The 21,168-nt window shown below is 42.1% G+C and overlaps 1 protein-coding gene across 2 annotated transcripts in view; it reads right to left on the reverse strand.

The window, feature by feature from the left end:
* The window catches only part of LOC122540162 (uridine-cytidine kinase 2-like), a 29,070-nt gene extending 10,571 nt beyond the window's left edge, over positions 1-18,499 (reverse strand). Inside the window, exons 1-7 of one of the 2 annotated variants that reach the window (XM_043675489.2) lie at positions 18,371-18,499; positions 12,280-12,439; positions 11,859-11,955; positions 10,780-10,922; positions 10,091-10,188; positions 6,717-6,765; positions 5,179-5,335 (exon numbers count right to left, since the gene is read on the reverse strand). In XM_043675489.2, the coding sequence (XP_043531424.1) occupies positions 5,202-5,335; positions 6,717-6,765; positions 10,091-10,188; positions 10,780-10,922; positions 11,859-11,955; positions 12,280-12,439; positions 18,371-18,466 (777 nt within the window). In that variant the 5' untranslated portion in view covers positions 18,467-18,499 and the 3' untranslated portion in view covers positions 5,179-5,201. Of the gene's footprint in view, positions 1-2,466; positions 5,336-6,716; positions 6,766-10,090; positions 10,189-10,779; positions 10,923-11,858; positions 11,956-12,279; positions 12,440-18,370 lie in introns of those variants that run through there. The other variant, XM_043675488.2, reaches the window with a different exon arrangement.
* Between the last annotated feature and the right edge of the window lie 2,669 nt (positions 18,500-21,168).

The raw sequence follows: 21,168 nt of genomic DNA on the forward strand, positions 1-21,168 counted from the left end.
TGCCTGTGTTTTGCCCATATCCCTCCAAACCATTCCCATTCATGTACTTACCCAAAATGTCTTTTAAATGTTGTAACTGTACCTGCATCCTCCACTTCCTCTGGTTCATGTCTGGAAAGTACTGCCAATGTATAAATAAGCTGCCCCACATGTCCTTTTTAAGACTTATTCCTCTCACTTTAAAAATAGGCACCCCCCCCCCCCCCCCCCCGCCAGGTTTGAACTCCCCGACCATAGGGAAAAGAATTCTTGCTATTTACCTTGTCTATGCCCCTCATAATAAGGTCACCCCGCTCCAACCTCCTACTCCTCAGTGAAAAAAGTCTATTTTTATAACTCAAACCCTCCATTCCCAGCAACACCCTGATAAGTCTTTTTTTGAATCCTCTGCAATTTAATATCCTTCCTATAGCAGGGTGACCAGAACTGCCCACAGTATTCCACAAGAGGCCTCATCAATGTCCTATACAACCTCAACATGATATCCTAACTCCTATACTCAAGGGTCTGAGCAATGAAAGCAAGTGTACTAAACACCTTCCTAACCACTGTGTCTATCGGTGTTGCAAATTTCAAAGAATTATGTACCTGAACTCCTCAGTCTCTCCATTCCACAACTACCCAGGGCCTGACCATTAATTGTACAAGTCCCACTCTTCTTTCTTTTACCAAATTACAATACCTCGCATTTTTCAGAATTAAATTCCATCTGCCACTCAGGGCATCAACATTTTATTTAGGTCAAAGCAATACTGTGGTGACTGATCTGAATGATGTCCAGACACAGGCAGGATGATGGGCTGCTATTTCAATTGTGTAATAAATCAAGCAAACATAGGTGGCTTTAAAAAGGCTAATTGCACTGAAGAGAGCAGAGCATGTTGGTTTCAGCTGCCAGGAACAAGCATTCATCAGACAAAAAAAGTCTTTTGTCCCCCGCACCCCCTCAAACCTCCCAATGATCAGGGAAGATCAGCCAGCAATCAGGGTACCCTTACTGCTGTCTCTCCAGTCACTGCTCCATTAGTTCATTAGAGGAAACCTATCAGGCAACCTTTTTCAAAGTTGCAAGCATAGAAGAAAAGTTTTAAAAATGCTTATTCACTTACATACACAAAATATATATCTAACAGGAATGAGCACACATTGCAGCTCTCCTTCCTTCACAGCATCAGACAAGTGCTGGAACAAAAAAATCAGTTTGTTCTTTCTTACACACTTCATTGCTCAGACACATCCTATCAATGAACAAACTTTTTAAAACTGTATTCGGCGTCAATGCAAAAGCATAGATCAAGGTCAAGCAGAGTAGTGATCTCAGATCAAAGCTGCTGGAGAGACAACTTTCATCCCCAAAACCCACCTACCGTACTCTTCCTGCAGTTACCTCCTCCTCTATTTCACTCATCATCTGTTCAACTCCCTCCACCCTCATCTCACAAAGGACCCCCATGTAGACGGCAAGATGGGCTTGAATCAGAGGCAGTAACAAAGTGGCAGGCACCCAGTTGTTAACAAGTGATATGTTAACCCTAACCTTAAATCAGTGCTGCACCAGAATCAGACTGCAGGACAATAAAGATTAGACTGAAACGTATCATGTCCGTCCAAACACAATGGCTCAAACCACACCCACTGCAATCAATTGAAACTTAAGCACCAACTACATAGACATTCCCTATTCCTTTCTCAAACTGAAACACTGTATTGCCACAAAAGGCACCTGGCACAGACCCTTCTTTACTTTAGCCAGTCTGTGGTGTTAAATCAGGTCAGGCAGGTCAGTTAGCATTTCAAGGTGTTTCACCTTTTCACATTTCAACATTTTACCTTGCATCACATGCTGCAGATTTACTGAGTATTTTGATTATCTTTTGTTTTTATTTCAGATTTCCAGCATCTGCAGTATGTGATGAAGACTTGTACTATCACTTGGAAACTTGGTTCTTAAGTGGAAAGAACCATTTACAACTGTTAAGTGTAATTTGTGTTCCTATATGATGGATTTTTCCTTTTTAACCCCCATATAATTGTTAAGCTCAGAAAGCAGTACCAGAATGTCTGAAATTTCATTTACATGCCTCTAAAGTGAGGCTTTTAAAACCCTGGAGGTGATTAGTTCAGTGCCTTAACAACAAGAGTAGAAGATAGAGGTGTTCTGTGGCTTAAGGAGACAAGAGATTCTGTCTTTCTCACTCTATCTGGGTGTTCAGTGAAAAGGCACTCCTTGTTCCTCAGTAAAAAGAAAGGCCTGTACTAGCAGCAGTGTGCAGTTGAACAGTCTCTACAATAGTCAGGGCAGAAGTAGTAGTGTTCTGGAGTATTTTGTGTAAGAGAAAAGCTCCAGAAACAAAAAATAAACTGTGGAAGAGGAGTTTGGAAAACCAATGTTAAGAAATAACCAAGCTATATTAGCTGGTTAATCGCTTCAGGAAGAGACAGGGACTAAATAAATGCATTGAGTGATTACTTTTATTTCTTGCAAAATCTGCAAAGTCATGCCCCTGAAAAGGAACTTTAAATTGAAAACAGGGGACCCTTTACTGAGGAGTATACATCTGTAAGGTTGCTGTTGAGGGATAACAGGTTGAATCTTTATTTTGACCATTTCAAATAGTTGCTATTAAATGCAATATTTTTTTTTCCTTTATGTTGAATAGATTTTGATATTCTTTTGTTAACAGTACATTGGCAGTCTGTTTTGAATATGTTAAGTGACTAACCTCCATAGAAACCAAACAGCAAAAAAAAAACTCGATCTATCAAGCCATGTTTCACACTGGAATTTAGCTTGTCCAGTATAACCATCTGCTGGTATTGCAAATTTTTTGTTTGTGCGTTGAAAGATTAATGTAATCTTACATCAACAAATATGAAACTCCCCCAGCAATGACCTGGAGAGATATTTGGTCAGAAGTTTGATTAGTGGTGGTCTTTCCATATTTTACTTTGCACCCTGATTTTCTGAATTTCAGCATTTTAACAACTTTAATTGCAGCTAACGTCCAATAAAATTTGACAGTAGAGGACCCAGGGCTCACACTGATCGTGTTTCTTCCCACTTGGATTTCACTGATATACAGTGAAGGTGAGCATCATTTTCAAGGAGTGACAGTTAACCTGTCAAAGGGTAGCAAACAGATACTTGCACATTCCATATAGACATTGAAGATCAAAGACAGGAAACCACAGAGATGCAAGCATTTGGGAGACTCTCCCACTTGCAAAATGGGATCAGCCAAATGCAAGCTATGATCAAAAATCACTACTTTTTATTCAATGACTACATCAAGCACCTGGAATCATAAACATTTGAGCAGTCTTGGTCAAGAAATTGTAAATCAGCAATTGCTCCTGCCCACTGCTCAATGAGCCCTTGGTGAGAAGTGCTGGGCTCAACCATGATCTCTCCTACACTCCTAATCACCTTCAATTGGGTGACGGAGGTTAATGAGGTGACTGAAATAAAAATGTACTTGGAACACTGGGAGACACTGAATGGGAGTGAGGGAATGGTGGTGCTGGAATTGATCAGAGAAGACATGTTTGTCACCACAAAACAAAAAAAGATACAACGCCCCATAACAGCACAGACTGAGCAAAATGATGTTAGACTTCCAAGGGTTAGATCATGAGAAATTACATTAAGAAAGGCTTGTATTCCATGGAATATAGACGGTAACAGGGGAAAAAAAAAAAGGTGCCTTTTCCCCATGATGGGGGATTTCAAGACTTGGAGACACTTTGCACAGAGTGTGATATGTGTGTGAAGTGAATTTCCTGAGGAAGTGGTGGATGTGGGTACAGTTACAACGTTTGAAAGACATTTGGGTAAGTACATGAATAACAAATGTTTAGAGGGATATGGGCCAAGCACAGGCAGGTGGGACTAGTTTAGTCTTCGATTACGATCGGTATGGATTACTTAGACTGAAAGGTCTGTTTCTTTGCTGTATGACGATATGAAAATTTGATGATATTTAAATTGTCAGGCTAGATAAAAGTAAAGATTTTCTGCTAACAAAATCAAAAAATAAAAATAAATCAGAGCCAGGTCAGAGGAAGACAACAAAATCTTATGAAACACTTCGTCACATAAACAAAAAATGTGTGAAGCTCTTTCACATAAAAGTAATAGATGCAAGTGCAATTGTCAAATTTTAAATTGGAGATCAAGAGCATTTTGCTATCAGGAGTCTAAAGGATATGGAACCAACGTAGAGATCAACTATGGTCTCACTGAACTGCAGACCGGGTTCCTCCTCTTCCTCACTGATCAGTAGCATCATTGAAAAAAGACTTATATTTATAAAGTGGTGCCAATCACAACTTTAGGACCTCCCAATAATTCATTTCTACAGTGTAAGCACTAATGTTGTAATCATATTTCTTGACTGTCAATATTGGTGTTATTTCTCGTTGTAATTAGATATAAATAGAGGTGAATTAAAGGGAATAAACTTCACTTGGCAGTGAGACTATAGTTGTAGTAGCAGCAGACACCACATAAGACAAGGCAGGACAGCCCAGGTAGTGCAATCAGCTGACAAAGGGATGAAACCAGGTCATGCAGAAAATTCAAGCTGACACTGACAGTAATATCATTGCAGTACAGATTAGACAAATTTTTCAGTGAACTCTGATATCAATTCAGGTTTAAAAATTAACAAAAGTTGTGATTGCAATGCAAAGTCTCAACCACCAAGCTTTTTTTTTGGGGGGGGGAATAAATCGGGAATTAATGAAGAGACCTTCAGGCAGAGACCTTGTGGAGTTACTCAGAGGGAAGTGGGTTAAGGTTATCAATAAGGGAAGGGAATATCAAAATCCCAAGCAATGTAAGTGAGGGAGGAGAGGGGTTGCTTTGCATGACAGTCCCACTTACCAACCCCAAATCACACAAGGCGAAATACTAGAAAGTGCAACACAGCACATTCATGGGACCAATGTCCACTCACTGCTGTCAGAGACATTCAGTGCTGACTCTGGGTACACACTGAAAATATTATTGTACAAAAGGACACAGGCTCCTATAAAATCAATTCCATCAAATGCATATGGTGAGACAGAACCACGGACCCCTGGTTAAATGAGTTCTCTGTAAGAAGGAGAGATGAAGAAGTTTGGTCATCCACACACTTAGTCCAGCCTATGACCCAGGAGCTGAATAATACTGACCCTGCCCCTGTCTGTTCTTCGAGTCAATGGGGGCGTGAGCTAGACTCTGATGAATGTCGAATTCGGGGCACAGTGTGTCCATTCACACAGCTATTGCGTTTGGTCAGACCACCAGTCAGGATGTCTTGAATGTGCTGCACAATCAGATTTATGGCAACTACAAGAGAGACAGGTAGCAGAAAATCAAACTTCACATATTTATTCCTAAAGCAGACAGTGTAGAATTAGTATTCTAGAAAGCATTGCTCCTCCCACCACCAGCTCCTCCTCTCTCCAATCTCCCATTCAATACACACTCGCACCATGCCCCATCCCATTCATAGACAACCCTTCCACCCTCTTGTAAAAAAAAAAATGTCTACACCAATTCTTCACATTGCCTCAGCCCTATGGCTTTGATCTTAGTAGAACATAGAACAATACAGCACAGAACAGGCCCTTCGGCCCACGATGTTGTGCCGAACATTTGTCCTAGCTTAAGCACCCATCCATGTACCTATCCAATTGCCGCTTAAAGGTCACCAAAGATTCTGACTCTACCCAGAGAGTGGTGGGGGCATGGAATGCGCTGCCTGTGGGAGTGGTAAAGAATCTACCCCTGACATCTCCCCTATACCTTCCACCCTTCACCTTAAATTTATGTCCCCTTGTAACACTCTGTTGCACCTGGGGAAAAAAGTTTCTGACTGTCTACTCTATCTATTCCTCTGATCATCTTATAAACCTCTATCAAGTCACCCCTCATCCTTTGCCGTTCCAACGAGCAAAGGCCTAGCACTCTCAACCTATCCTCGTACGACCTATTCTCCATTCCAGGCAACATCCTAGTAAATCTTCTCTGCACCCACTCCAAAGCTTCCACATCTTTCCTGAAGTGAGGCGACCAGAAATGCACACAGTACTCCAAATGTGGCCTAACCAAAGTCCTGTACAGTTGCAACATCACTTCACGACTCTTGAATTCAATCCCTCTGCTAATGAACGCTAATACACCATAGGCCTTCTTACAAGCTCTATCCACCTGAGTGGCAACTTTCAAAGATCTATGAACATAGACCCCAAGATCCCTCTGTTCCTCCACCTTACTAAGAACCCTACCGTTAACCCTGTATTCCGCATTCTTATTTGTCTTTCCAAAATGGACAACTTCACACTTGGCAGGGTTGAACTCCATGTGCCACTCCTCAGCCCAGCTCTGCATCATATCTAAGTCTCTTTGCAGCCGACAACAGCCCTCCTCACTATCCACAACTCCACCAATCTTCGTATCATCTGCAAATTTACTGACCCTACCCTTCGACTCCCTCTTCCAAGTCATTAATAAAAATTACAAACAGCAGAGGACCCAGAACTGATCCCTGCGGAACTCCACTTGTAACTGGGCTCCAGGCTGAATATTTGCCATCTACCACCACTCTCTGACTTCGACCGGTTAGCCAGTTTTCTATCCAATTGGCCAAATTTCCCTCTATCCCATGCCTCCTAACTTTCCGCATAAGCCTACCATGGGGAATCTTATCAAATGCCTTAGTACTCACCCAGATTTTCCACTCCTCTGGGGATGATGACATCTGCATATTTCTTGGTCTGTAAATGACAACATAAATAGTGACAGCTCTTTCTCATACGGTGATTTTTGCATTTACCATTAAAGGAAAAGAGAATCAAAATAAGGAACTGTTACTGCAACTCTACGAAGCACCAACAAAACTGCACCTGGAGTTTTGCGCACAGTTCTGGTTCCATTACTTTAGGAGGGATGTAGAGGAGTTCAGAGGAGTTTCACTAGATTGATTCCAGATATGTGGGCTGGAAATGTGTTGCTGGAAAAGCGCAGGTCAGGCAGCATCCAGGGAACAGGAGAATCGACGTTTCGGGCATAAGCCCTTCTTCAGGAATGGGGAAAGTTTGTCCAGCAGGCTAAGATAAAAGGTAGGGGGGAGGGGCGTTGGAAATGTGATAGGTGATAACCTATCACATTTCCGACGCCCCTCCCCCAAGTCCCTCCTCCCTACCTTTTGTCCAGCAGGCTAAGATAAACTTTCCCCATTCCTAAAGAAGGGCTTATGCCTGAAACGTCGATTCTCCTGTTCCCTGGATGCTGCCTGACCTGCTGCGCTTTTCCAGCAACACATTTCCAGCTCTGATCTCCAGCATCTGCAGACCTCACTTTCTCCTCCAGATATGTGGGGTTTGTCTAATAAAAAGATTGAGTAGTTGAGGTCCGTATTTTCTGGAGTTGAAATGACTGAGGGGAGATTAACAGAGATATACAAGATGCTAAAGAGGATTGACAACGTAGACATAGAGCAGATATTTGCTCGTGCGAGGAAATTTGGAACAGGAGGTCATAATTTTAGGGTAAAGGGGTGGCAGTTTTAAAATAGGTGAGCAGAAATTATTTCTTTCAAAGGGTCTGAATTTGTGGAATTCACTATCCAAGTGTGGTAGATGTTAGGACAATGAGTAAATTCAAGGAGGAGACAGACAGATTTTTTAAACTGGGAGTAGGTTAATGGGTTATGGGGAGTGGACAGGAAAGGAGTTAAGATCAGCCATGATAGTGTTAAATAGTGGAGCAGACTCAGGGCCTAAAATCCTGCTCCTCATCTTTAAGTTCTTATAATCAACCCTGGCTGCTTCTCATTCACTATCCTTGAACCAGTTCTGTAATAAAACACTGTAGAGTTCCTGCTGAATCAGTTCCAGGCACTGACATGGCTTCACTTTTAGAGGAACTTTAAACTGAACTCAATGGATCAGCATCTGCTGAACATAAAATATTCAACTCACTGATCTCAGCACGACTTCAGTTTTTAAAAGAAAATCTTGCGGTACATGGGCATCACTGGCTGGACCAGCAATTATTGCCCATTACAAGATAGTGGTGAGCTACCTTCTCAAACCACTGCAGTTCACGTGCTGTAGGTAAACTCACATTGCTGTTAGGGAGGGAATTTCAGGATTTTGTTCCAGCAATTGTGAAGGAATGGCGATGTATTTCCAAGTTAGGATGGAGAGTCGTGTGGAGGAGAACATGGAAGTGTTGGCGTTCCCATGTATCTGCTGTCCTTGTCCTTCCAAATAGAAGTGGTCATGGGTTTGGAAGGTACGGTCTAAGGACCTTTGGTGAATTTCTGCAGTGAATCTTGTAGGTAGTACACACTGATGCCATTCAGTGTCAGTGGTGGAGGGAGTGGATAGTTGTTAGTGTGATGCCAATCAAACAGGCTGCTTTGTCCTAGATGATGACAAGCTTCTTGAGCATTGTTGAAGCTGCCCCCATCCAGGCAAATGGGGAGTATTCCATCAGACTCTTGACTTGTGCCTGTAGATGGTGGAGAGACTTTGGGGAAGTCTGATGGTGAATTACTTGCACAATATTTCTAGCCTCTGACCTGCCATTGTGTTTATGTGACAAGTTCAGATGAGTTTCTGGTTAATAATAGTCCCAAAAATATTGATTGTGAGCGAACTCATTGATGGTAACACCATTCGGTATCAATGGGCAGCAATTAGATTGGCTATCATTGGTGATTGCCATTGCCTGGCATTTGTCCAGATTTTGTCACATTTGAATGCAAACTGTTTCAGTACCTGAGGAGTTGTGAATAGTGAACAGCATCCCTATGTCTAACCTTCACCTTATAATGGAAGGTTGGTATTGATGAAGCAGCTGAAGATTGTTGGGCTTAGGACATCACTGAGAAACTCCCGATGTCCTGCAGCTGAGATGACAGACCTCCAAATATCACAACCATTTTCCTATTTGCCAGGTATGGCTCCGATCAACTGAGTCTTTGCTCACCAATACCGTGATTCCAGTTTTGTTAGGGTTCCTTGATGCCACACTCAGTCAAATGCAGCCTTGATTCAACGACTGTCACTCTCATCTCAACTCTGGAATTCAGCTGTTTTGTCCATATTTGAACCAAGGCTGTAATGAGGTCAGGAGCTGAGTGGCCCTGGTAGAACCCAAACTGCATGTCACTGAGCAGGCTATTGCTGTTTTTTGCCCAGTATTGTGTATACATGACATATCTGGGCAATTTTCCACATTATCAGGTAGATGCCAAGTTTTGTAATTATACTGAAGAGCTTGGCTAGGGGAGTGGCAAGTTCTGGAGCACATGCCTTCAGTACTATTGTCGGAATATTGTCAGAGCCCATTGCCTTTGCAGTATCCAGTATCTCCATTTATTTCTTGATACCATATGGAGTGAATCTAATTAGCTGAGGACTGGTATTTATAATGCTGGGGACCATTGTAGGAGGTTCAGGTGGATCATCCACTCAGCTCTTTTGCAAATGCTTCAATTTTACCTTCTGTCCTGATGTATTGGACCCTTCTATCAAGAGGATAGGATATTTGTGGAGCGTCGTCCTCCAGTGAGTTGTTTAGTTATCTACCACCTTTCACGACTAGATGTGGTAGGTCTGAGCTTAGATCAAATCCACTGGTTGTGGGATCACTTAGCTCTGTGTTTGCTGTTTGGCAGCTTCACCAAGTTGACACCCTTTTGTTTGGTGCTGCTCCTGGCATTCCCTCCTGCTCTCTATTGAACTAGGGTAGATTCCCTCTTTTAATTGGGGTATTGCCAGGTCATGAGGTTACAGACTATGTTGGAGTACAGGTCTGCTGCTGTTGATGCCCAACAGCGCCTCGTGGATGCCTGGTCAAGTTGCTAGGTCCATGTGAAGTCTGTCCCATTTAGCACGGTGATAGTGTCAGACAATACAATGGAGGACATTCTCAATGTAAAGACGAGACTTTGTCTCTACAAAGGACTGTATGGTGGTCACACTTACTGATATGTAGATTGAGTCTCACCTGTAACCTCACTTACCCTGACTACCTAGTTCATTACTCCCAACTCTCAATCTAACCAATTACTTCTGAATAATTGCTCACCGGAAGACAGAACTCCTCGAAGGCTGGTTTTACAAATGTGGTGTACTGTGTCAGGATTTGCTCCAGGTCCCTCCCTCTCTCACTGATGTCTCTCAACACTGAAGATGGGAAACAAAATAGTTAAAATTGTGAAAAGCAGAAACAATGGAGCTCACCACATAAACATTGCATCAACAGAGACTGGGGAATAGGTCATTATGGAGAATGTACATAAAGCTGGCCCCCTCTTACAGTCTAGAGCTCCTCAGCTTAGAAGTTCAGGGCCAGAGCATGGAACCAGGTGATTAAAAAAATAAATCAAAATTGTTGGAAAAGCTCAGCAGGTCTGGCAGCATCCGTGGAGGGAAAGCAGAGTCATCATTTTGGGTCCAGTGACCTGTCATCAGAACTCCAGATCCGAAGTGTGACTCTGCTTTCTCTCCACAAATGCTGCCTGACCTGCTGAGTTTCTCCAGCAATTTCTGTTTTTGTTTCAGATTTCCAACATCCACAGTTCTTTGTTTTATAGCCAATGAAAATGGTCTGAGGGATCAGTATGGGAAGCAAAGGGAGTGCAGTGGAGCAGAAAAAGAAACAAATCAATCCTGTTCATTTACTGTTCAATACCATTTCCCAATTCCAGATCTGCCTCAACCCAAGGCCAACCAGGCACCATAATCACCCTCAGCCACCTCAGGAAACCTTCTCACCTCTTCGGGATAGCCGGGTATCCGCATCTGTGTCCACAAAAAGTTTCATTTGGAACAAGTCCCTAATCTCTTGGGAATAGAAAACTAGGATTCCCTCGAAGAGGACCACATCCGCTGGATAAACTTTCACCATCTCAGACTTTCTGTGTACAAAACACCTCAGTTAGTCTCACTCCAAATCCACATGAGCAAAGAACACTCAACCCTTCGTTTAATCAGACCATTCTCTATCCAAGTTGGATTTAAAGTAATTATTAGCCCTCTTTTAGTTTGAGTTTTTGTGAATGAGATGTGGGCATTGCAGGCTGAGCCAGCATTTATAACCCATCCCCAATTACCCTGAAGGAAGTGTAAGCTGCCTTCTTGAATGATCCGAGTCCACATGCTATAGAGACACACACAGTTGTTAATGGCTGTTTCAGGATTGAGAACCAGTGAAAGAACAGCAGTAATTGGTCAACAGATTGGTTGGAGTTAGAGGGGAACTTGCAGATATTCCCACTATGCATCTGCTACCGTTGTCCTTTTAAATGGGAGAGCTCAGGCATTTGGAAGGTGATGTTGTAGGGGTGGCCATGACACAAACGCTGTGAGACCTGCCTCCCAATTAGTCTAAATTAGCAGCCACTAACTTAATTCCTTCTCCTAAATACACATGGGTTATTTGCCTCTGTGGATTTCTCAGACAATGCTCATTAGTAAAATAATAAGGAGGCAGTTTATTTGTACAAGATATACCAGCGTGGATCACTGCTGCCTTCACTCAATGTCAACATACACAACCTAATGGCAGGGTTCAATTAAAGGAGTCCTGTACAATCAAAAATCCCACCCACCACAAAGCGGCAGTTTTAGGGGTATAGGATGATTGGCCAACAGAAATACAAGCCTTGCTTCCCTCCTCCACCCAAACATTGTGCAATCTCAGAAATGATGATCATTACCAGAAGGGCAGCATACTCTGAGCCCGCCTCACAAATAACAGTTTTGTCTCCAATTTCTACAACCTTTGCTTTTCATTAGCAAATGTAATCGGAATTGGTGGTTTGTTTGATAGTTCTGTGCACTCGGATGCATACCGTGAGTGTTTAATAAAATCATAAACGGGAATTGAGACTGTCTTGCCATTGACGATATCCTTCAAGGTGTGAAGAATTAGTTCATTGTCAAAAGCATCTGCATACAAGAGAAAAAGAGGAAAATCAGTAACAAGCAGAACCTGGAAGTCATCACAAGGATCTCTCTACCACAACCACACAGTGACCCTCACACTGTATAAAACCTGCCTCAGGCTACATCATCCCTTTGTATTTTCTGAAATTCAAAGCAGAATATTAGGCTCCCTTTCATTCTGAGAATCACAAATCAAATTCTCAAAACCATGCTGTCCCTGTCTGTAATCTCCAACACAGCCCCGATAACGCCTCTTCTCTTCACCCAACCATTCATCCTTATCATCTTGTTCCTGTTTCCCCTCCCACCTGTAACACAAGTAAATACCTGGATGATCGAAGTTATACTGCCCTTTACTAGCCTTGGCTTTTTGTTCTGCAGTCAGCACCTTGTAGAAACTGTCCTGGCTCAGGATCACCACTTGTCTCTGCTGCTGGTCCACCTTATTCTGGCCCAGCAACTCAACAATTTTCTGACACACCGAGGACTGTGGTGAAAGAAGAACAGAAGATTAAATTATATCTTCAATAATCCAGAATTCAGTCATACGTCTGAGTTGAAGACAACATGTTTGGCACAATAACAGACAACTTCCACAGTGAGGTCATGAATTTGAAATTTGTTAAACTTGAGAGGGTGCAGAAAAGATTTACAATGATGTTGCTGGGATTGGAAGGTTTGAGCTACCGGGAGAGGCTGGGGCTTTTTTCCCCCCCCCCTGCCGGAGCATCAGAGGACATGGTGTGACCTTATAGAAGTTTATGAGTGGCATGGCTAAAGTGCATAGCGAAGGTCTTTTTCCAAGAGTAGGGGAGCCCAAAACTAGAAGGCATAGATTTAAGGTGGGAGGGGAAAGATTTAAGAAGTACCTGAGGGAAAACGGTTTATGCAGAGGTTGATATTTGTATGAAGTGAGCTGCCAGAGAAAATGGTGGAGGCTGGTACAGTTACAGCATTTAAAAAGCTTCTGGTTGTGTACATGAATAGGAAGGGTTTAGAGGGATACGGGCAAAACACATGCAAATGGGACTAGGTCAGATTGGGATGCCTGGTTGGTGCGGACAAGTTGAACCCAAGGGTCTGTTTCTGTGCTGTATGACTCTATACATCAGCAAGTCATTTGTCATGCTTTCACATACAGAACGATCTGATCTCAAAGTGATGGAAAATTGTGTTTCAACCTAATTCCTCATGGCCACTAACTGAAATTGACATTTGATGAGAGAATTAGGTCATCACATTGCAAAATGCAATAGTCTGTTCTAAAATGAGGGATAGGACAAGGCATCGTCAGATTCAGAAAGAGAAGAGAACCCTCAACCTGAGCCCAAACAGAAACAGCAGTGGCATCTGTTGAGTATTTCTTTTCCCTCATTGTTTCAGGGGATTGGGCACCACAGGCAAGGCTGACATCTGTGTCCCATCTCCAATTGCCCTCGAATGCAGTGGCCTGTTAGGACATTTGAGGGGGCAGTTAGGAGTCAAACATGTTGTTGTGGATCTGGAATCACATATAAGCCAGACCAAGCAAGGAGAGCAGATTTCCTTCCCTAAAGGACATTAGTGAACCAGTTACCTTCTGACATCAATCTATGATAATCTTATGGTCAAAAAAAAAGGCCAAAAGATTGCAATTTAAAAACAGCCGAAAATTGAAGGCCTTATTTTCAAATACACACATTTATAACCAAGATGAATTGAAACCACAGATAGAGATAAATTTGGAGACTTGCATTCAATTCCAAAATTATTAATTGAATTTTAATACCATTAGCTGCCTTGATGGGATTTGAACAGATGTCTTGGAGCCAGGGCCGTCACCATCCCCCTGTATGTGGAGAAGCTGAGGTTGTATAGGAATAGAGCACTTTAGGAATCCAGGTCCAGAAATCATTAAAAGCTACTGTTAGATATTAAATAAAATTTTAAGAGGCTAATGGAATGCTGGCCTTTACCTCAAATAGTTTCAGATTATAATGTTACGTTTGTATGCACACGAAGAAGTAGTTGAGTCTTTTCACTAACTTTTCTGCCAGTTAGGATGTAGTGCAAGTAATACATTTGCAGGTTCCAAATGTTTTTGATACTACTTTGAGCTATGCTAAGACCTGAATTCATTTTACAAAGCACAGAACATACTAAAAAAAAAGTGCACCTGCAAAAAAAAGGCCAAAAGATTGCAATTTAAAAACAGCCGAAAATTGAAGGCCTTATTTTCAAATACACACATTTATAACCAAGATGAATTGAAACCACAGATAGAGATAAATTTGGATGAGCTGATTGGCATTACAGAGACATAGCTGAAAGTTGACCAATGCTAGGACTTGAAATGTTGAAGAGTTTTGACAACATAACATCAGAAATCTAGGTGGTGGTGTAAGGATAGCTCTGTGAATTAATGGTAGTCTTAGTTCAGCATGGAGTGATGACCTTAACTTGAAATTATCAGATGTACATTTGTTTGTGGAGAAAAGTAGCAGCAAGGTAGAGACCATTTGTAGGAGTAATTTACAGATCCCCAAACAGTAATTAGTGTATCAAAGAGCAGACAGGAAGAAAACAAAATGGAACATGCAGGGACTGCTCCACAATAAATCAGCAACATTATGCAACATGGGGAAGGCAATGGCATAATGGTATGGTCACTGGACTAGTAATCAAGAAACCCAGTAACTTTGGGGACAGCAATTGGAATCCCAAAATGACAGATGGTGGGATTTGGAATTTTTTTTTTTAAAATCAGGTTTTATAATTTCAAATGACCATCACAAAACCACATTTGTGGTAAACAAGCCTCTAGGCAACAATATCAAATTACAAATTAAATGTACAAATCTGCAAAGATTAGTAGTAGGTCAGAGATTGGGCAGACTTTAAAATCAAAGAATGATTAAAAGATAATAAAAGAGATAAAAAGCAGAGTATGAGCAAAAACAAGCAATATAAAAACAGACAGTGAATATTGCATGTCGGAATAGGAAGAATGACTATAATCAGATCAACTTTGAATTCATTATGGGAAATAAAGATTTTGATCACATGGGCTAAGAAGTGGCAAATGGAGTTTAATTTAGATAAATGCAAGGTGCTGCATTTTAGAGAAGCAAATCAGGGCAGGACTTATACATTTAATGGTTAGGTCCTGGGGAGTTTTGCTGTACAGAGATGTTGGAGTGCAGGTTCATAGTTTATTGGAAGCGAAGTCCCAGATAGACAAGATAGTGAAGATGATATTTAGTATGCTTGGCTTTATTGGTCAGTGTACTGAGTATAGCAGTTGGGACATTGGAGCAGCTGCAAAGGTTATTGATTAGATCACTATTGGAACAATTCTGGTCTCCCTCTGTAGGAAAGATGTGAAACTTGAAAGGGCTCAGAAAAGATTTACAAGAATGTTGCCAGGGTTTGAGGGTTGTAATCCCGTTGTAATCTGATGTAACCTTCTTCGCTGTCCACTACATCTCCAATCTTGGTGTCATCTGCAAACTTACTAACCATTTCACTTATGTTCATTTCCAAGTCAATTATACGAGTGAGGAAAAGTAGTGGTCCCAGCACTGACCCTTGTGGTACACCCCTGGTCACAGGCCTCTAGTCTGAAAAGCAACCTTCCACCACCACCACCCTCTGTTTTCTACCTTTGAGCCAGTTCTGTGTCCAAATGGCAAGTTCTTCCTCGTGATCTAACCTTGCTAACCAGTCTACTATGAGGAACTTTGCTGAACACCTTACTGAAGTCCATATAAATCACATCCACTGCTCTGCCCTCATCAATACTCTTGGTTACTTCTTCAAAAAACTAATTCAAATCATGAGACCAGATTTCCATGCACAAAGCTGTGGTGACTATCCCTAAATAGTGAGACCACATTACCCAATCTCCACTTTTCCAGCATCTCACCTGTGACAGTAGATGATACAGGTATCTCAGCAAGGGGCACAACACTCTCGTCCCTAGCTTCCCACACAGTTATAGTGTGCACCTGATCAGGTAAAAGTGAGGACTGCAGATACTGGAGATTAGAGTCAAGAGTGTGGAGCTGGAAAAGCACAGCAGGTTAGGCAGCATCTGAGGAGCAGGAAAATCAATGAAGGGCTTTTGCCTGAAACTTTGATTTTGCTGCTCCTCGGATGCAGCCTGACCTGCTGTGCTTTTCCAGCACCACACTCTTGACTACACCAGATCAGGTCCTGGGGATTTATCCACCTTTATGAATTTTAAGACATCCAGCAGCACCTCCTCAATAATATGGACATTTTGCAAGATGAATATGAATTCATAGGTGCATATGAATAAAGTAATTTTTGAAATAGAAAAAGCACAGATAGTAGATGCATTGATTCTCTCTTTCAGAATGCATTAAATTCTGAAAGGACTCCAGAGGATTAGAAAATGGCAAACAATATTTTTTATTCAAGAAAGCAGGGAGGCCAAAAGCTGTAACCTTTAGACCAAATGGCCTGACGTCTCTCATTGAGAAGGTGCTAGAATCTAATTCTGATGAAAGATTGTGAAGGGTCACAACTTGAAAGGTTAACTCTGCTTTCTCTCCACAGATCCTACCAGATCTATGTTTCTCCAGAAATTTCTGTTTTGTGCTAGAATCTAACTGATGCTTTTAAAATAAATTTAAAATTCAACAGACTAAATATAGAGACTGTACCATTTATTAGCTGTTTGGTGATTTCAAAATAGGTTTCACACTAAATCCTTCTCCCAAAAATAGTAACAATACTACTCAAGCAGCTTTGCCAGAGATGGAAACAAAGTTGACACTTCAAGTCAGCTTTTCTCAACGTTCTAAAGTATTAGGCAAGGGATCAGTAGTCGTACAGCACAGAAACAGACCCTTCTGTTCATGTTGACCAAATTTCCCAAACTAAACTAGTCCTACTTTTCCTTCCTTGGCCTCGGGTTTCCTCCAGGTATTTCAGTTTCCTTCCACAGTCCAAAGACATGCAGGTTAAGCGAACTGGCTGTGCTAAATTGCCCAAAAGGGTGTGTAGGTTACGTGCACTAGTCAGGGGTAAATATCAAGTGGGGGAACATGTCTGGGTGGCTTATTCTTCAGAGGGTTGGTGTGGATTTGTTGGTCTGATGGGCCTGTTTCCACACTGTAGGTATTCTATGATACATATCCCTGTAAATCTTTCCACTCCTGTGCCTATCCAAATGTCATTTACAATGTTCTAAATGTACCTACATCTATCACTTTCTCTGTCAGTTCATTCCACATACACACCACACTCTGTCCAGAAAAGGTTGCCCCTCAGGTCCCTTTTAAATCTTTCTTCTCTCACCTTAAAAATATGCTCCTTAGTTTTGAACTCCTTCACCTTCGGGAAAAGACCTTTGCTTTACATTTGTTCTATGCGAACTGCAGCAGATGACAGACCAAAATGCCTCTTATGACTGAGGGGCTGAGTAGCATCTTCCTGTTGTTCATTCCCAGTCTATCCTCAAACCTGGTACATTCTTAAACAGACACTCCCAAAGGCTACACATAACACCAAAAAAAAACTAGCTCAATGATGAAAAGGAAACGGTATTTGGCTTTATTTTATTACTCAGCGTCTCTTCAGAAATCCCCAGTGACTAAAGCCTAATATAATCCCGCCCACACCATAAAACCCAACTTTACCTGCCTTTTACTTTCATTCCTGACAGGGCCGGCACCGCGCCTGCGCACTCCTCAGCCCCACACCAGGACCAGAACTGCGCCTGCGCACTCCTCAGCCCCACACCAGGACCAGAACTGCGCCTGCGCACTCCTCAGCCCCACACCAGGACCAGAACTGCGCCTGCGCACTCCTCAGCCCCACACCAGGACCAAAACTGCGCCTGCGCACTCCTCAGCCCCACACCAGGACCAAAACTGCGCCTGCGCACTCCTCAGCCCCACACCAGGACCAAAACTGCGCCTGCGCACTCCTCAGCCCCACACCAGGACCAAAACCGCGCCTGCGCACTCCTCAGCCCCACACCAGGACCAAAACCGCGCCTGCGCACTCCTCAGCCCCACACCAGGACCAAAACCGCGCCTGCGCACTCCTCAGCCCCACACCAGGACCAGAACCGCGCCTGCGCACTCCTCAGCCCCACACCAGGACCAGAACCGCGCCTGCGCACTCCTCAGCCCCACACCAGGACCAGAACCGCGCCCACGCATCTCTCTGCACCACAACGTGGCTAACACCGCGCCTGCGCATCACTCAGCGCCACAACGTGGCTAACACCGCGCCTGCGCATCCCTCAGCGCCTCACTGGGACCGACACCAGGCCTGCGTAGCAGCCTCGCCACGGGGGCCGTTCCCGCTGACCATGCGGGCGTTTTCTAAAGTCTGGATTCACAACACCGCTCGAGAGGCAGTTCCACTGGAATCCCGGACTACAGTCGCCAACGCGATGACCTACCTTCCCGCTCGCGGTCCCGCCGCTGACAGCAATAAGGAAAGGTCGATGCTGCGCCTTCCGCTCAAGCACCGCATCGGCTGCCATTTCCGCCGACATGACTGCGGAGCTGGCGCACGCGCGCCTTTATGTATGCTACAACCAAACTTGGTTGTCTCAGCAAGAGAGGTTGGCGAGGCAATCAGCTCACCCAAATTAGAGATTCCCACATCATCCAAAACTAGGTAGATTCCCATATCATCCAAAATCAGAGAGATTTCCACATCATCCAATATCAGAGAGATTCCCACATCATCCAAAATCACAGAGATTCCCATGTCATTCAAAATGAGAGAGATTCCCACATCATTCCAAAATCAGAGAGATTCCCATATCATCCAAAATCAGAGAGATTCTCATATCATCCAAAATGAGAGAGATTCCCATATCATTCAAACTCAGAGATCCCCACATCATTCCAAAATCAGAGAGATTCCCACATCATCCAAAATAAGAAAGATTCCCACATAATTCCAAAGATTTCAACAACATTCCAAATTCAGAAAGATTCCCACATAATTCCAAAGATTTCCACATCATTTCAAAATCAGAGAGAATCACATATATTTCCAAAATTAGGGGAATCCCAACGTCATCCAAAATCAGAGGTTACCACTCATCCAAAATCATATAGATTACCACATCATCCAAAATCACAGAGATTCCCATATCATTGAAAATCAGAAATATTCCCACAACATTCCAAAATCATACAGATTCCCACATCATCCAAAATCAAAGAATCCCATATCATCCAAAACCAGAGATCCCACATCATCCAATATCAGAGAGATTCACACATTATCCAAAACCAGAGATTCCCATATCATTCCAAAATTAAAGTGATTGCCAAATCATCCAAATCAGAGAGATTCTCATGATATCCAAAGTCAGAGATTCCCTTTTCATTCAAAATTAGACATTCCCACCTCATTCCAAAATCAGAGAGATTCCCATATCCAAAATGAAAGTGATTCCACTATCATTACAAAATCAGACATTCCCACAACATTGAAAATCAAAGAGATTCCCACATCATCCAAAAACAGATTCCAATATCATTACAAAATCAGACAGATTCCCACATTATCCAAAACCAGAGAGATTCCCACATCATTCCAAAATCAGGGAGATTCCCACTTCATTCCAAAATCAAAGATTTCCACATCATCCAAAACCACATAGATTCCCACATCACCCAAAATCACAGAGATTCCCATATCATTCCAAAATTAGAGTGATTTCAACATCATCCAAAATCAGAGAGATTCCTATAATATTCAAAATCAGAGATTCCAGTTTCATCCAAAATTAGAGACTTTCCCATATCATTCCAAAATCAGGGAGATTCCCAATTCATTCCAAACTCAAAGAGATTCCCGTATCAATCCAAAACGAGTGAGATTCCCACCTCATTCCAAAATTAGAGAGATTCCCATATCATCCAAAATGAGAGTGATTCCACTATCATTATAAAATCAGGGAGATTCCCATAATATCCAAAATCAAAGAGATTCCTATATCATTACAAAATCATATAGATTCCCACATCATCCAAATCCAGAGAGATTCCCACATCATTCCAAAATCAAAGAGATTCCCACATCATCCAAAAAGCACAGAGGTACCTATATTATTCAAAATCAAAGAGATTCTCATATCATTCCAAAATTAAAGTGATTCCCACATCATCCAAAATCAGAAAGATTCCCATGATATCCAAAATCAGAGATTCCCTTTTCATTAAAAATTAGAGACATTCCCTATCATTCCAAAATCAGACAGATTCCCAAATCATCCAAAACGAGAGAGATTCTCATACCATCCAAAATCAGAGAGATTCCCACATGTCCAAAATAAGAGATTCCCACCTCATTCCAAAATTAGAGAGATTCCCATATCATCCAAAATGAGAGTGATTCCACATCAGTCCAAAATCAGAGATTTCCATATCATCGAAAATCAAAGCGATTCCCACATCATCCAAAATCAGATTCCCATATCATTACAAAATCAGACAGATTCCCACATCATTCCAAAATCAGGGAAATTCACGCCTCATTCCATAATCAGAGAGATTTCTGTATCATCCAAAACCAGAGAGATTTCCATATCAGAGAAATTCCCATATCATTCCAAAACAAGCAAAGTTCTCATATCATCCAAATCCAGAGAGATTCCCACATCATCCAATATGAGAGAGAATCTGACATCATCCAAAATCATACAGATTCCCACATCATCCAAAATCAGAAAGATTCCCACATAATTCTAAAGATTTCCACATCATTCCAAAATCAGAAAGATTTCCACATAATTCTAAAGATTTCCACATCATTCCAAAATTAGATAGAATCCCAGATCATTCCAAAATCATACAGATTCCGACATCACCCAACATCAGAGAGATTCCCATAATATCCAAAATCTGAGATTCCAATATCATTCAAACGGGAGATCCCCACATCATCCAAACCAGAGAAATTCCCATATCATTCCAAAACAAGAGACATTTCCATATCATTCCAAAATCAGACAGATTCCCACATCATCCAAAATCAGGAAGATTCCCATACCATTCCAAAATTAGAGGGATTCCCATATCATTACAAAATCACAGAGATTCACATATCATTCCAAAATCAAAGAGATTCCCATATAATCCAAATTCAGAGAGATTTCCACATCGTCCAAAATGAGATAGATTCCTACATCATTCCAAAATCAGGGAGATTCCCATATCATTCAAAATCAGAGATTTC

This window comes from Chiloscyllium plagiosum, unplaced genomic scaffold, assembly GCF_037043375.1.
Source record: "Chiloscyllium plagiosum isolate Xiang-an unplaced genomic scaffold, Cpla_swu_hap1 HiC_scaffold_45, whole genome shotgun sequence".
In the NCBI taxonomy this organism is placed as follows: Eukaryota; Metazoa; Chordata; class Chondrichthyes; order Orectolobiformes; family Hemiscylliidae; genus Chiloscyllium; species Chiloscyllium plagiosum.